Here is a 14832-nt window from a genome sequence, read left to right as displayed (position 1 = left end):
GCACCTTCATATATTATTCAACTACCACAATTAAAAGTAATGCATTTATTAAAATAGTGAATTATTTTAGTAAAATTATATCCAAAAGTAATACATTTATTATTATTCTTAAATTCTATAGGTAATAATTTAACAAACAATTAAATAACTTACATTAATGATATTGATGGTCACATTTAACATAGATATTAATGTTTTCAAAAAAGAAAACATAAATATCTATGTTAAATATCACTACAAAAAAATCAAGTTTTAGCGATCACCAAAATCGTTGGTCGCTATTTAGGTAAATTCAATCGCTATTACATTCAACGACCGAAATAGAGACCGAAAAAATCCTTCGCTAAAACCCTGGTTGCTATTTTAAATAGCAACCAAAATTTTTCCGTCGCAAGCTAGCAACCGAAAAATTAGTCGCTATACATTAAAAATCCGTCGCTAAAATTTTGGTCTCCTAACTTCTCGAGACCAATTTTGCGACCGAATTTTTTGGTTGCAAATTCCGTCGCTAAATTTTTTTATTTATTTAAAAAAAGATTTTTAAAATCGGTCGCTAAATCAGTCGCTAAAACCTGAAATAGCTACGACTAAATTTGGTCGCTATTTCGGTCGCTAAATCGTGAAATAGCTACGGATTATTTCGGTCGCTAAAACCTTGAATTAGCTACGCATTCTTTTGGTCGCTATTTCGGTCGCTAAATCTTGAAATAGCTACGAATTATTTCAGTCACTATTTCGGTCGCTAAAACCTTGAATTAGCTACAAATTTTTTTTTTGTCGCTATTTCGGTCGCTAAACACTTGAAATAGCCACAGTTCATCTTGGTAGCTATTTCAATCGCTAATGCTAACCAGTATTTTTAAATTCTTTTTAAATTATAAATTTATACCTGTTAACGAATATCAAATTAACAATATATTTATTACATAATTTATAATAATAAACTAGAACATACTAAAAGACATAATCTCATCGATGTAAATTTATATTATAGTGAAAACTAAATAAAATATAAGTATGTCAATATGGTATGCTAAAAACACAATAATAACATAAAACGTTTAAACTTCAACAAAGTAATAGTGAAAATACAATAAAATATCCTGAAACAAGTAAAATAAAGAAGCTTAATTACGGGTCTTCTGCTATCTCATCAAGAGCATCATCAACACCATGGTCAGGATCATCTGGGGTAGTACTCGGTGGAGGAGGGGTTGGCCTTAAAGGGTCAATGTTGAGATTGCGTAGTATATACTGCATCTGCTCATCATGTTTTCGTATATGTTCTTCCAATGTTTTTTCCTTTGCTTCCTTTGCAGCAAGCTCAGCATTTAATTTAGTTATCCTATTTTGCATTTCTTCTATCACCCCTGCAGTGACTGGTGATGACTGTGACATAGAAGATTGTGGAAGTGTTGAGCGAATGAAATCATCGGTCAATCCAGCAAGCCCATACAAGTTTCCCTTCGTATTCTTTTTAACCACCTGCAAATAAACTTCATTATCACTAATACAAGTAGAAGTAGAGCCCTCTATGTCATCCTGTGTAGCTTGTTGCTTGACTTCAATTAGACGCTCCTTATATTTCTCCTAAAAAAAATAAAAAATATTATTTCAACAAAAATTTGAAGACAACATATTAATTCTTTGATTTTAATTCAGCAAATAATTGTTACTTTACAGCAAATAATTCAGCAAATAATTCCAAGACAACAAAATCCACAACTTTAATCTTTCTTAGAGTTATAAAATTAATTCGGAAGAGAACCTCTAACACTCTTTTAATTACTTCGTGCTTCTTGAACTCTAACTCATTTTTGAAGGCTTCGGAAAAATATAAGTATGTATATATTTATGGTGAAAATTGTCAAAACTAATAGTTTCATACTAATCAATTTAACTTGGCATGCGTCTCAAGTTTTACCATAATCTTCTAGATAAAATGGAAATTTTAACAAAAACACATGTTGGAAAATGACTAACAATAATTTGACAAAAAACATTAGTTCAAGTACTTTACTTTACAGTTAAAGTTTTCCTACATAAGGGATTATAATTTTTTTTTTATTTTTCTTATATCTATGTGATTGCTATAAAAGATTGATACATTAACTATAATGTAAGAAAATAACATTAGCTAGGGGTTATACTTTTTATCTATGTGATTGAAACATATTAAGGGAATTGCTAATGTATAAGGTACTTTTAATAGGGAGTCCATGGAAAACACAAGACATAAAGATATCTATCTAGTTATCTTCCATTTCTCATTTTACCACATTTTTTTCTCATATATTTCTTTCTCATTACATCAGTGATCACATTTTTTTTCTTTTTTTATTATCTTAAAATTTTTCTTTATATATATACCAACTAATTAATTTAGTCAATTTTAACACTTAATTCTTATTTATTTTAAATCGTAAATAAAGTAGAATTTAAACACTAATCTAGCATTATTAATGTCCTTGCATCTGTCATACAATTATTCACAGAAATCTTCTTTTTTTGATCGTAAATAAAGTGAACTCTGAAATACATATTCTTTGATAGATAAAAGTTTAATTGTTCACAGAAATCTTCAAAAAAATAAAATCTACAACTAGTTTTATTATTGTTTAAGCAATTGTAATGATAACAACTACTTTTAAAGGCCCTTTCACTTATAAAACAATTATAATAGATGTAGAGGATCGCGCCTATGTGTAAAGCAATTGTAATGATAACACAAATATTGTCATTCACCATTGACCTATGTGTAAACCTATGGTTATATAACCATCAATCATTTATCAGTTCAACTTCATTTATGCTTTTAACAAATCAAAAGAAGCAATTCATATAAACATCAAGTCATTAGCTGAAGTTCCATTTATAAATTTGGTCTTTAGCACAATTCCACCTGAATGAAAAAAATGCCAAAACAGAACTTACCACAATCAAATGCAATCACAGGCTTTAATTTTATTTCTTCCACCTGTGCAACACACATACATACAAATCATAAGAGGGTAAATAGATAATTTGAATTCAAGTACGTAAAACACAAGTTGCAAACTTAGAGTTCACACAAGCAGCAGTTATTTTGTAATAGCAACGCAAATATAACTAAATGCACCATAATCATTAAATTGCAATAAAGTAAGGTTACCAACTACCAGATATTTTCAATAAAATATGGATTGTTCAAAAACAAAAAGAAAAGAATCAGAGTACCACACACTTCTTATTCCACTCGTTACCCATGTTGACATATAGCTTAAGCCCAATTGAGGCATTATCACCTGAATACATTTACAAGGTTGATTGGGATAAAAGCTATCAACAATCTAATAACCAGGTTTTATAGAATTAAAATAATTACAATCTCCCTTTTATTGACATTCAAGTTTGAACATGGCATAAAAGAACCATGATGTACTGCACTCAACAAATACAAGATGTCAACAAATCACGAGCATTTGAATCTAAGTCTGAACCATTGAAAGATCCAATTTTACTCTTCTCTGACAAGTTTGTTGAAAAAAGACATAGAATCTGCAGGTTGAAGCACCATGAGCTGGTTCTAGCTTAAAAATATTTTTACTAGAGTGAAGTGTTTAAAATAAAAAACTCAAAACTCAACAGAAAACAAAGGAAATCAAAACATACTACTCAACCCACCAGCTACGCAACCAGAACTACCCCTAACTAACCAACCCCAGCAAAGTCCGTGGCAAAACAGCTCCAAAAGTCTTTATGTGTAGTTTCAACAATAAGTCAAAACAAGAACACCAGTCATACCTTCACTTTCAGTTTCTTAGCTCGTTTAGAAACATGCCGTTGAAGTTGAACATGTATTTTCTTTACGTTCCAAATTAGTGGAAGCAGATGCTTGCATTCAATGATGGATCAAACAGATGCATGCATTCAATGTGCTTTTCCCATGCAACAATCACGAAAAAAATCCAATAATAATTTATTAGGATATAAAATGTTACACAGCCAACACTGTAATGACATCACTGGAATGTGTATGTGCATTGCCTAAACGATTATGCCAAGTGCAGAAGGAGATTGAATCTCATAATGTGAAGCAACAGAATTGAAACAAAAATATTATTAACAAAGGCAAGAGAAAGAAGTGTAAGAAACTGTGAAATAGAGGCATATATACTGACGTCAGAGAACAGAGAATTGAGACATTGATTAAAATGATTCTGATACAAAAGGTTGGTATTTATACAACACTTAGAGATACTAGTATGAGATAACTGTTGACAAAAACCAAAACTACTTAACTATCAGCAACATATAGGCTTAAATGTGTGGAACTAACTGATACTCGCATACCAAGGAGAGCATCATTATTTATCGAACAAGGTGTAGTCCAATCATGTCCATTTTTCTCTAGTATTATTTTAGGGAGTTCTCAATGTCTATTACAAACCGATATTTGACATCCTTATTTATGAGCCTCTCGAGAGCTTCATTGGCGTACTCTATTGGAATGAGCTCTATATTTGGGTAAATTCCATTGGCAGCACAGAAGTCAATCATCTCTTGTATATCTTTTGTACCACCTGTAATGCTTCCCGCAACAGTCTTCGATCCTGTCAAACAGAAAATTCATATTTACAGTTCCACTGCTTCAATGAATAGAATTACACGAATTAAAACTGATAATTTTAACAAACCTTCTATGCTTCAAAAGCAACATACCTATAACAAGACTTACAGGGCTGAATTTGACTTCACTAGGGACACCAACTAGGACAAAAACACCATATGTCTTCAAAAGTGACAAATAAGGATCAAACGGGTGATCACCAGATGCTGTGTCAATTATAAAGTCCAATGATTTAGCCAACGCCTGTACGGGAATCACCATTAATTTTGACAACAAGGAAGCATGATGATTCTCTGAATATCAGTGTTCTGTTCATGGTCTGAAGAAAATCTTACGTAGTAGCATTAGATTAGATGCTTCATGTTATACTTACCGTCATTTCTTCTTGGTTAGATGAAACAACAAATTTGTCTGCACCAAGCAGGCTCAGTGCCTCCTCTTCCTTGGATATGCTAGTGCTGAAAACTGTTACACTCAAACCAAATGCCTTTCCAAATTTCACTGCCATATGACCGAGGCCACCAAGACCAATCACTCCTAGAGATTTACCAGGTTGATTCATCTTGTGGCGCACCATCGGTGAATAAACAGTAATTCCGGCACAAAGCAAAGGAGCTGCTGAAGCCAATGGATAGCTTTTTGGGATCATGAAGCAATACCTGCAGATGCATGATTAAATATGCTATGAACCGGAGTTATAACTAGTAACTTTTTTTAGGACATATTTAGATAAATTTCTTCATAATCACTTCTAGTAAAGAAAAGATAAGAAAGAAAAAATAAAAATAAATTTTTCCATAAACTGAAATTAGCTTATAATTAAGCTAGTTTGAAAAGCTTTATAAAATCTTATTTTTAACTTGTTTATAAGCTAGTTTTAGTATACAGGAAAAATTATTTCAATTTTTCTTCCTATTTTTTTCTCTTAGAAGTGCTTAGGGAAAAGTTTATCCAACCAGATTCTTGATATGAACTCAAAAGTACTTTTAGAGCTTATGATAAAATGAAGGAAGAGAAGACCTCATAAAACTCATAATAGTATGGCCATGTATTAAGTTTACCTCTCATGGACTACTATGTAACTCGAGTATCCTCCTTTTGTAATTGTACCATCAAAATCAACACCGTTAAAAGTGTAAACTGATCCTTTGGTACAATGAACTTCTAGCCTGTCATTACAATACTCACAATCCCTACATGAGCTAACATAAGTCCCCACTCCAACATGGTCACCAACATTGAAACTGTGGACATTGGAGCCAACCTTTGTGACAATCCCAGCAATCTCATGACTGAACCAAAGATAGATTATTAGCTCAAGTATATAGGGTTCTCAATTTCTCATCCAAACAGAAAAATAAGGCCACATACCCAGGCACAACGGGGTACATTGAGTCGCGATGTAAATTCCTTGTCCAAACTACATCAGCATAACAAACACCACAGTGTGTAATTTTAATATGAAGATCTTCATTTCCAAGAGCCCTGAGCAATCATCACTATCATATTGTCAAGAAATTTATTTAAAAAAGAGGCCAGTTGTTAAGTGTGTAGTCTAAGTTCTAAAATTGAAGTAGTCCCACATTGTTTAGTTTAACTTACTTATTAAGTCCCACATCACTTAGTTTGTAATGCTTGCCTCTTCCTTATGCTATATATATAGAGGCACCTTGTAAGGTTTAAGACACACCAAAAACAAATACTCTTAGTATTGTTTATTTCTCTCTTCTATCCTTTTATTCTCTCTTTTAATGCCAGTTGCCTAACAACTGGTATCAAAGCTCTAGGTTCGGGAGAGTATTCTTAGTATGCTCTGTGGTTGCAGTTTTATCTGATCTTCCACAACAGAAAAGAATAATCTTCAGTTTAGAGAGTGAGAGCTTTTCTCAGAATTCCTCAGTTTAAGAGGAGAGAGTCTCAGTTTAGAGAGCAAGAGCTTTTCTCAGCAGCAGAGCAATGTCATTAGAAGAAGGGAAGGTGAAGATAGAGAAGTTTGATGGTAAAGACTTCGGCTTCTGGAAGATGCAGATAGAGGATTATCTGTATCAAAAGAAGTTATATCAACCCTTAATAGGGGAGAAGCCAGACGATATGAAACAGGAAGAGTGGAACTTGCTAGATCGACAGGCTCTTGGCGTGATCAGGCTGACATTGGCCAAGAATGTCGCGTTCAACATCGTCAATGAAAAGACAACTGCAAGTCTGATGAAGACACTATCAGACATGTATGAGAAACCATCTGCAGCCAACAAAGTACACATAATGCGTCGGTTGTTCAACCTTAAGATGGGAGAAGGTAACCTTGTGATTAATCATATTAATGATTTTAACACTATTCTTGCTATGTTAGAGTCAGTACAAATCAAATTTGAAGATGAGGTGAAGGCATTGATACTATTGTCATCATTACCGGAAAGTTGGGCTGCAACTGTTACTGCAGTCAGCAGTTCTGCAAGGGATAACAAGTTGAAGCTCAACGACATTCGCGACCTGATCTTGAGCGAAGATGTTCGCAGGAGAGATTCCGAGGAACCTTCCAGTTCTACTTCCAGTTCAGCATTAAATACTGAAAGTAGAGGAAGAACCACTCAAAAAGGTTACAACAGCCGAGGAAGATCAAAGTCAAGAGCTAAAGGTCAACCAAAATTCCGGAATGACATTGTTTGTTGGAATTGTGACAAGAGAGGTCACTTTACCAATCAATGCAAAGCTCCGAAGAAAAACAAGAATCACAAGAAACGTGACGATGATGAATCAGCAAATGCAGCAACTGACGAGATAGACGATGCATTAATCTGCAGCCTAGATAGTCCTATTGAGTCATGGATTATGGACTCAGGTGCGTCATTCCACACCACTCCTTCTAATGAATTGTTGACTAACTATGTTTCTGGAAGGTTTGGAAAGGTTTACCTTGCAGATGGCAAACCTCTGAATATTGTTGGAAAAGGAGATATTGCCATCAGGACCTCAAGTGGGAGCCATTGGACACTGAAAAATGTCAGACATATCCCTGCCTTAAAAGGAAATTTAATATCTGTAGGGCAGCTGGATGATGAAGGGCACGAAACCACTTTTGGAGATGGAGCATGGAAAGTCAAGAAAGGCAATCTCATTGTCGCTCGTGGAAAGAAGCGAGGGTCACTTTACATGGTTGCAGATGAGAACATGATAGCAGTTACTGAGGCTGCCAATAATTCATTCTTGTGGCACCAAAGACTTGGGCACATGAGTGAGAAAGGAATGAAGCTAATGGCGACAAAGGGTAAGTTATCAAAACTAAAGCACGTAGATGTCGGCACTTGTGAACACTGTATCTTGGGAAAACAGAGAAAAATTAGTTTCTCAAGGCAAGGAAAGACACTGAAAACAGAAAGGCTTGAATTGGTGCATACAGATGTTTGGGGGCCAGCTCCAGTGAAATCTCTTGGAGGCTCATGCTATTATGTCACCTTTATCGATGATGCTACGAGAAAGGTATGGGTTTATTTTCTCAAAAATAAATCTGACGTGTTTTCTGTGTTTAAAAGATGGAAAACAGAAGTTGAAAATCAGACAGGTTTAAAGTTGAAAAGTCTGAAATCTGACAATGGTGGAGAGTATAATAGCCACGAATTCAAGAACTTCTGTTCAGAACATGGGATCAGAATGATCAAGACAATACCAGGAACACCAGAACAAAACGGTGTTGCAGAAAGAATGAATAGAACATTGAACGAGAGGGCTAGGTGCATGCGGATCCAATCGGGCTTGCCTAAGGTGTTTTGGGCAGATGCAATCAACACAGCAGCATATCTCATAAATAGAGGACCATCAGTTCCTTTGGGTTATCAATTGCCTGAAGAGGTATGGTCTGGGAAGGAGGTAAATCTTTCACATTTAAGAGTATTTGGCTGCGTGTCATATGTTTTGATAGACTCTGATAGTAGAGACAAATTGGATCCCAAGGCCAAAAAGTGTTATTTTATTGGTTATGGTTCTGACATGTATGGCTACAGATTTTGGGATGACCAAAACAAGAAAATCATCAGAAGCAGGAATGTCACTTTTAATGAGAATCTATTTTATAAGGATAGATTTTCTGCAGAATCTATTGATACAAACAAGTTGCCAGAGCCTTCTGAGAAAGTAGAACTTGAAGAAATTTCAGAAAGCGACATAACCAACAGAAGCCAGAGTACAAATATAGAGGTTGAATCAGAACCAGCATCTCCTCCTTTGAGAAGATCCTGCAGAGTTTCAGTTGCACCAGAAAGGTATTCTCCTTCATTGCACTATTTATTGTTGACTGATGCTGGTGAGCCAGAATACTTCGATGAGGCTATACAGGGGAATGATTCTGTCAAGTGGGAGTTAGCAATGAAGGATGAGATGACATCTCTTCAAAAGAATGGTACTTGGTCGTTAACTGAATTGCCAGAAGGAAAGATGGCTCTACAAAACAAGTGGGTTTACAGGCTGAAGGAAGAATCTGATGGCAGAAAAAGATACAAGGCGAGACTTGTGGTCAAAGGATTTCAGCAGAAACCAGGAATTGACTTCACAGAAATTTTCTCTCCAGTTGTAAAAATGACTACCATCAGAGTCATACTGAGCATTGTTGCTGCAGAGAATCTTCATTTGGAGCAGTTAGATGTTAAAACTGCATTCTTGCATGGAGATTTAGATGAAGATATTTATATGACTCAGCCAGAAGGTTTTAAAGTTTCAGGCAAGGAAAATCTTGTATGCAAGCTTCATAAAAGCTTGTATGGCTTGAAACAAGCACCAAGGCAGTGGTACAAAAAATTTAATGAGTTTATGCAAAACTCAGGATTTAGCAGATGTGACATGGATCATTGCTGTTATGTTAAGAAATATGTTAACAGTTATATTATCCTTGCTCTATATGTTGATGACATGCTAATTGCAGGGCCAAATATGACAGAAATTAACAGGCTAAAGCAGCAATTGACAGACCACTTCGAGATGAAGGATCTTGGTCCAGCTAAACAAATTCTTGGCATGAAGATTTCTAGAAACAGACTAGAAGGAGTCTTGAAGTTGTCTCAAGAGAAATACATAGAAAAGCTTCTTGACAGATTTAATGTTGGAGATGCCAAAATCAGGAACACCCCTTTGGGAACTCACATGAAGCTCTCAAAGAAGCAATCTCCAGAGACAGTTGAAGAAAAGGACCACATGTCAAGAGTACCATATGCATCAGCAGTTGGGAGCTTAATGTATGCCATGGTGTGCACCAGACCTGACATAGCACATGCTGTTGGAGTTGTCAGTCGATTCCTATCGAATCCCGGGAAGAAGCATTGGGAAGGTGTAAAGTGGATATTAAGATATCTGAAGGGTACTTCAGGAATAAATTTGCTCTTCAAAAGAGGTAATTTCACTTTACAAGGGTTCTCTGATGCAGATTTGGGAGGAGATTTGGACACTAGAAAAAGCACCACTGGTTACATTTTCACCTTGGGGAGAACTGCAGTGAGTTGGAAGTCTAAGCTTCAGAATAGAGTTGCTCTCTCAACTACCGAAGCTGAGTACATAGCTATCTCAGAAGCAGCCAAGGAGATGATCTGGCTAAAGAACTTTCTCAGTGAATTAGGGAGAGAACAAAAGAACGCTCCATTGTTCAGTGACAGTCAGAGTGCTATATGTCTTGCGAAGAATCCTGTCTTCCATTCTAGATGCAAGCACATTCAATTAAGATATCATTTCATTAGAGAATTGATAAATGATGAAGAATTATCTCTGCTGAAGATTTCAGGATCAGAAAATCCAGCAGATATGCTAACTAAGACTGTTACAACTGACAAACTGAGGCTCTGCATTACCTCAGCTGGTCTTCAGGGATAATTGAAGATAAAGAAAGCTGCACTAGGCGAAGGAGCATATGAACTCGATGCTTACAAGGAAGCTAACTAGAACTCAGACTCCAAGTGGGAGAATTGTTAAGTGTGTAGTCTAAGTTCTAAAATTGAAGTAGTCCCACATTGTTTAGTTTAACTTACTTATTAAGTCCCACATCACTTAGTTTGTAATGCTTGCCTCTTCCTTATGCTATATATATAGAGGCACCTTGTAAGGTTTAAGACACACCAAAAACAAATACTCTTAGTATTGTTTATTTCTCTCTTCTATCCTTTTATTCTCTCTTTTAATGCCAGTTGCCTAACACCAGTAACTCAATTTTATCCCAAAAAGGGGTTGTTTCGTTTTCATGTAGAAGCCATGAAATAATTAAATGATCATTTATAGAAAACAATCACTGAACCTGCGGCTGAATTTGTGAGGTGATAGAACTCCGGATTCATCTCTTGCAGCCCATCCTACGCAATCTTCAGCGACACCTTGGGAACTCATAGTTTTTCTACAATGCAAATAGCTACATATCAGTTTACTTTTAATGAAACTAACCCAAGGAAACGAAAGAAAGTTTAGCAAAGGCAAACCTATGATGTGATGTGTATGAATCCACGAAACCTATATTGTGATTTAATTAGCAGCCACACAAGTGAAAACAAAATTTTAATAGTCAAGATAAGACGTTCCTTGTCAACTCTTCCATTTCCTTTGTCAAACAAAATTAATTTCTAAGTGCTCATCCATGATGTCACTAACTATTACTATTTTTAATTAGATGTTAAATACCGCCATGACAGGTTTTTTCTATATTTTTTTTAAGAAATAAGGTAAACGGGTGCGATAACTGTTATGGTTGAAATATATATATATATATATATATATATAGAGAGAGTTAATTACCTATACATTGTCAATGTAAAGTGTTTTTACACTGAAAACCAATTATATCTCTTAATTGTGTCATGTCACTGATAAAAGTAAATATGTTTACAGTGACATAACACAATTAAGAGATATAATTGGTTACCGGTGTAAAAAAAATTTATACTGATAGTGTATAGGTGATTAACTCATATATATATATATATATATATATATATCTATATATATATATATATATGAGTTAATCACCTATACACTGCCAGTGTAAAAAAACTTTACACCGACAGTATATAAGTGATTAACTCTTTATATATATATATATATATATATATATATATATATATATATATATATATATATATATATATATATAATAATAATGTCAGTAACATATATCACAATACATGTGCCAATCGTCCTTTTTGTGATCTCAACCAAGGAGATTACGAGGTCCTTGAACACAACAAAGTCTTTAGCTCACTTGAGGGGTCAAGCAATTGAAGAGCCAAACGATGAGTATGCGCTCTTTTTTTAAAACATTTTATGAAATTTGCCACAATTGTTGAGACTTGTAAAGCTGTTAAAATGTTTTGCCAGTAACCTACTCATTCCAACATTTGGATAGCAAGTTTTGATAAATCAAATTTTGGAATATATTTCAGAAATTAAATTCATAATTTAGAATTTTCATCAATGTAACATTGTACCTAAGTTGAATCATGCGAATTGTGAGGATCTTTAACTAGAGGTTCAACTAATCTTGAGGGAAAAAGATATGTAAGATTTCTATTTTGAGCAGAACTTCATAATTTATTGTTCTCCAAACCTTGAGAGAGGTTTTAGAGGGATAGAGTCTGACCCCCTAAAACTTTTTCCTTTTTCTTCTGTTAGATCCTTCTTAAAGGCAGGTGTGTCCATGGTGGGTGTGATTTGAAGTTGAAGTTGAGAATCTTTGGTGTGGGGCTCATCTTCTCCAGGCTCGAAGAGGTTCTTTCTTTTCCTTTCTCTCCTTCGATTCTAGTTGCTCAAAGTAAAGGTAAGGGAAGCTAAGAACTTTGGTTCTTATTGAATTGATGATTTGAATGTTGATTGATGTCACATGAAAATGTTGTTGAGCTTGTGTGATTTGGATTGAATGATTGGGGTGGAGATTTATTTCTTATAAAGCATGTTTAAGATGAAATTGTTGAATTGATCGACTTGGTGATTGCATGTTGGATGTATGGTGCAAAATGGGTTATGGATGATGCATATATGTTATTTAGTGCCTTACATGTTAGTATTTCCTGTGTTTCAAGTGGATTGATGATATTTACATATTCATGTTGGTATTTCCTATGTCTTCATTTGTAGATTTTTTATGTCATGTAAGCCTTCGTGGTGCTGGGCATGATTCTAACCAAGGGTCTCTGTCTTAATCACATCAAATGCAGGATTGGTGGCACTGAGCGTGAGAAGAGAGACTTGTCTCAGGTTGGAACGACATCGAGTGTGATTTGAATGACATTGGGCATGAGAACACTAGAAGGTCTATTACTTTGTGGCATAGGACCCTAGTTGGGTGGCACCAAGCGTGACCAAGGCAGAGACTCTTTCCTTAGATATGCTAAGCACCACTGAATTGATGTCGGATGTGAGTAAGGTAGAGGCTTTTTGCCTGATACAAGGTCAAACATAGGTTTTTCCATGTTAAGTGAGAGGTCCCAAGGGTTCCCTATCTCATTCATGTCGAGTGAGGGTCGAGTGATGCTAAGCATGGACGAGGTAGAGAGTTCCCTACCTTGATGGCACCAAGTGTGAGGTATGTTGTGTCGAGCGTGAGATGCTCAATGGAAGACTGGTGTTTTGTAGTACAATCTAATGAACAAGTAGATTTTTAAGTTTTATTACATGTTGAATGGTGTATGATAGTTGTTCTATATATGTTGATTAGATATGACATTTGTAGATGGTTGTATGACGTCAGATGATGAGAATATGTATGTTTTGTGTGTGCACGGGCGCATGTGTATATGTATGTGTGTGTGTGTGTGTGTGGTATTGTTGATCTTTATATGCATTAACTGGATGTAATGTATATAGTTGATGTATGCATGAGGTGTGGATGCTAAGAATGCGGTATGACATTAAAACCTGTTGACTAACTTAGGACTTGAGGAGAGGAAACAGTTTATGAAATCTAAAGATCCCATATAAGGAAATCTTAGAGTGTTGCTCAAGTAGACCATTGTTGGAAAACCCTCCTTGAATAGACGTGTCTCTTGGAGTGGGCTTTAAGGTGTGTTGAGTCTCTATATCTTTAGTTAGTGATTGAGTAAGGTAGGAGATCGAGGGTTATAACCATTAACCAAGTACTTGAAAAGGTTGTGTGGCCCATTAAGGATAATTAATGGATAAATTTTATGAGACTTGATAATTCATGTCAAGATCATGATAAACCTATACCCAATTGTACTATTCCTAATGGTGAAATTGGACTTTCCTAGTATAAGTGACAAAACTTGAGAAACCAGAGGAGGGATTATTATCCCAATTTACTTTGATCGAGTCAATGCTTTGGGTGCGAAAATGATTGGGTTCGTTTAGTAGGGTAGAATCACTTAGACTGTTCATGTTGTTAGGAGATATCTATAGATGAATGCATAACAATGCATTTGAGGTGTATGCATATGACGTATGTTTGGTGTGTTCATATGCATTGTTAGATGTCTTGTTGGACATGGTTTGGATGAGATATATGTTAGCTTTAGGGTGTTTAGCTTTCATAAACGTTTTTGGTATGATGTTGGATGATATAGAAAATTTTTTTCTATGTTTACATGTTTTAGAACTCAAGCTTACCCTTTTGTTTCAATGTGATTTGGATTGTGATAGTCATAAGTTGTATGAGAACAAATTAGGGCTAGGCTAGAGGAGTGGTTGTTGTCTGGTGGAGGGATCCTTTTGTTGATGTCAATACTACTTTATGTAACGTGTCTAAATGTGCTTATTTGGTACTAAGTTATATAGTTTACCTTTGGAATTATTATATATACATGCATATGATTTATATCAGTACAACAATTGCACTTTTATGTTCATATTATATATACGTCCATATATCTGTTAGTTAAACTTTTATAATTCTAATAGATTAATTTTTATTGCTAGTAATGATTTCATAGTGTAATGACTATGGTAAGTCATTACAATCAACAATTGAAAATATGTTCCAGACTATAATTTTCCAACAAAAAGGTAATTTTAGAAGAAAAAATAATAATTCTAATGCATAAAACAAGTTAGTAGTCAAAAACCCCAAGCATCGCAAAAAAAAAAAGGGCTAAACAAGTTGATCCATCAATGAAATACATCTTGTCATCCTTATCTTTTAATGTAAATATTCGTATTTATACAAAATTATAAATATTTATTATAAATGAATATTAACAATAATTAACAATAAAATTATTATTTATAATTTTTTATGAATAAAAATTACA

General features: G+C 34.7%; 1 protein-coding gene and 1 long non-coding RNA gene across 3 annotated transcripts; one reads left to right on the top strand and one right to left on the bottom strand.

Annotated features, from left to right (window-relative positions):
• Positions 1 to 4156: 4156 nt before the first annotated feature.
• On the bottom strand, positions 4157 to 11106 carry LOC109804419 (putative cinnamyl alcohol dehydrogenase 1). Its single transcript, XM_020366241.3, has 7 exons — positions 11056 to 11106; positions 10878 to 10973; positions 5981 to 6094; positions 5671 to 5901; positions 4983 to 5268; positions 4702 to 4852; positions 4157 to 4592 (listed from the first exon to the last, which is right to left on the bottom strand). The coding sequence occupies exons 2-7, from the start codon at positions 10964 to 10966 to the stop codon at positions 4396 to 4398; spliced, it is 1068 nt and encodes a 355-aa protein (XP_020221830.1). The 5' UTR covers positions 10967 to 10973; positions 11056 to 11106; the 3' UTR covers positions 4157 to 4395.
• Positions 11107 to 11771: 665 nt separating this feature from the next.
• On the top strand, positions 11772 to 14390 carry LOC114916174 (uncharacterized). 2 transcript variants are annotated; one of them, XR_014431794.1, is made up of 3 exons: positions 11772 to 11866; positions 12242 to 12337; positions 12784 to 14390. It is a non-coding gene; the product is annotated as an uncharacterized LOC114916174 (long non-coding RNA). The 2 variants fall into 2 exon arrangements; XR_003804515.2 differs by having other exon boundaries at positions 12242 to 12386.
• The last annotated feature ends 442 nt before the right edge of the window (positions 14391 to 14832 follow it).

The sequence above is a fragment of the Cajanus cajan genome, chromosome 1, assembly GCF_000230855.2.
Source record: "Cajanus cajan strain Asha chromosome 1, NIPB_CcT2T_4, whole genome shotgun sequence".
Lineage (NCBI taxonomy): Eukaryota > Viridiplantae > Streptophyta > Magnoliopsida > Fabales > Fabaceae > Cajanus > Cajanus cajan.
This window is presented reverse-complemented; position numbering and strand designations above follow the sequence as displayed.

Coding starts and splice junctions, on each gene's coding strand:
- LOC109804419 (XM_020366241.3), bottom strand. CDS start 10,966: ATGAGTTCCCAAGGTGTCGCTGAAGATTGCGTAGGATGGGCTGCAAGA. Junction 4,853..4,982: donor CTAACCAAGAAGAAATGACG/GTAAGTATAACA, acceptor ATTCCCGTACAG/GCGTTGGCTAAATCATTGGA. Junction 4,593..4,701: donor CCCTGTAAGTCTTGTTATAG/GTATGTTGCTTT, acceptor TCTGTTTGACAG/GATCGAAGACTGTTGCGGGA.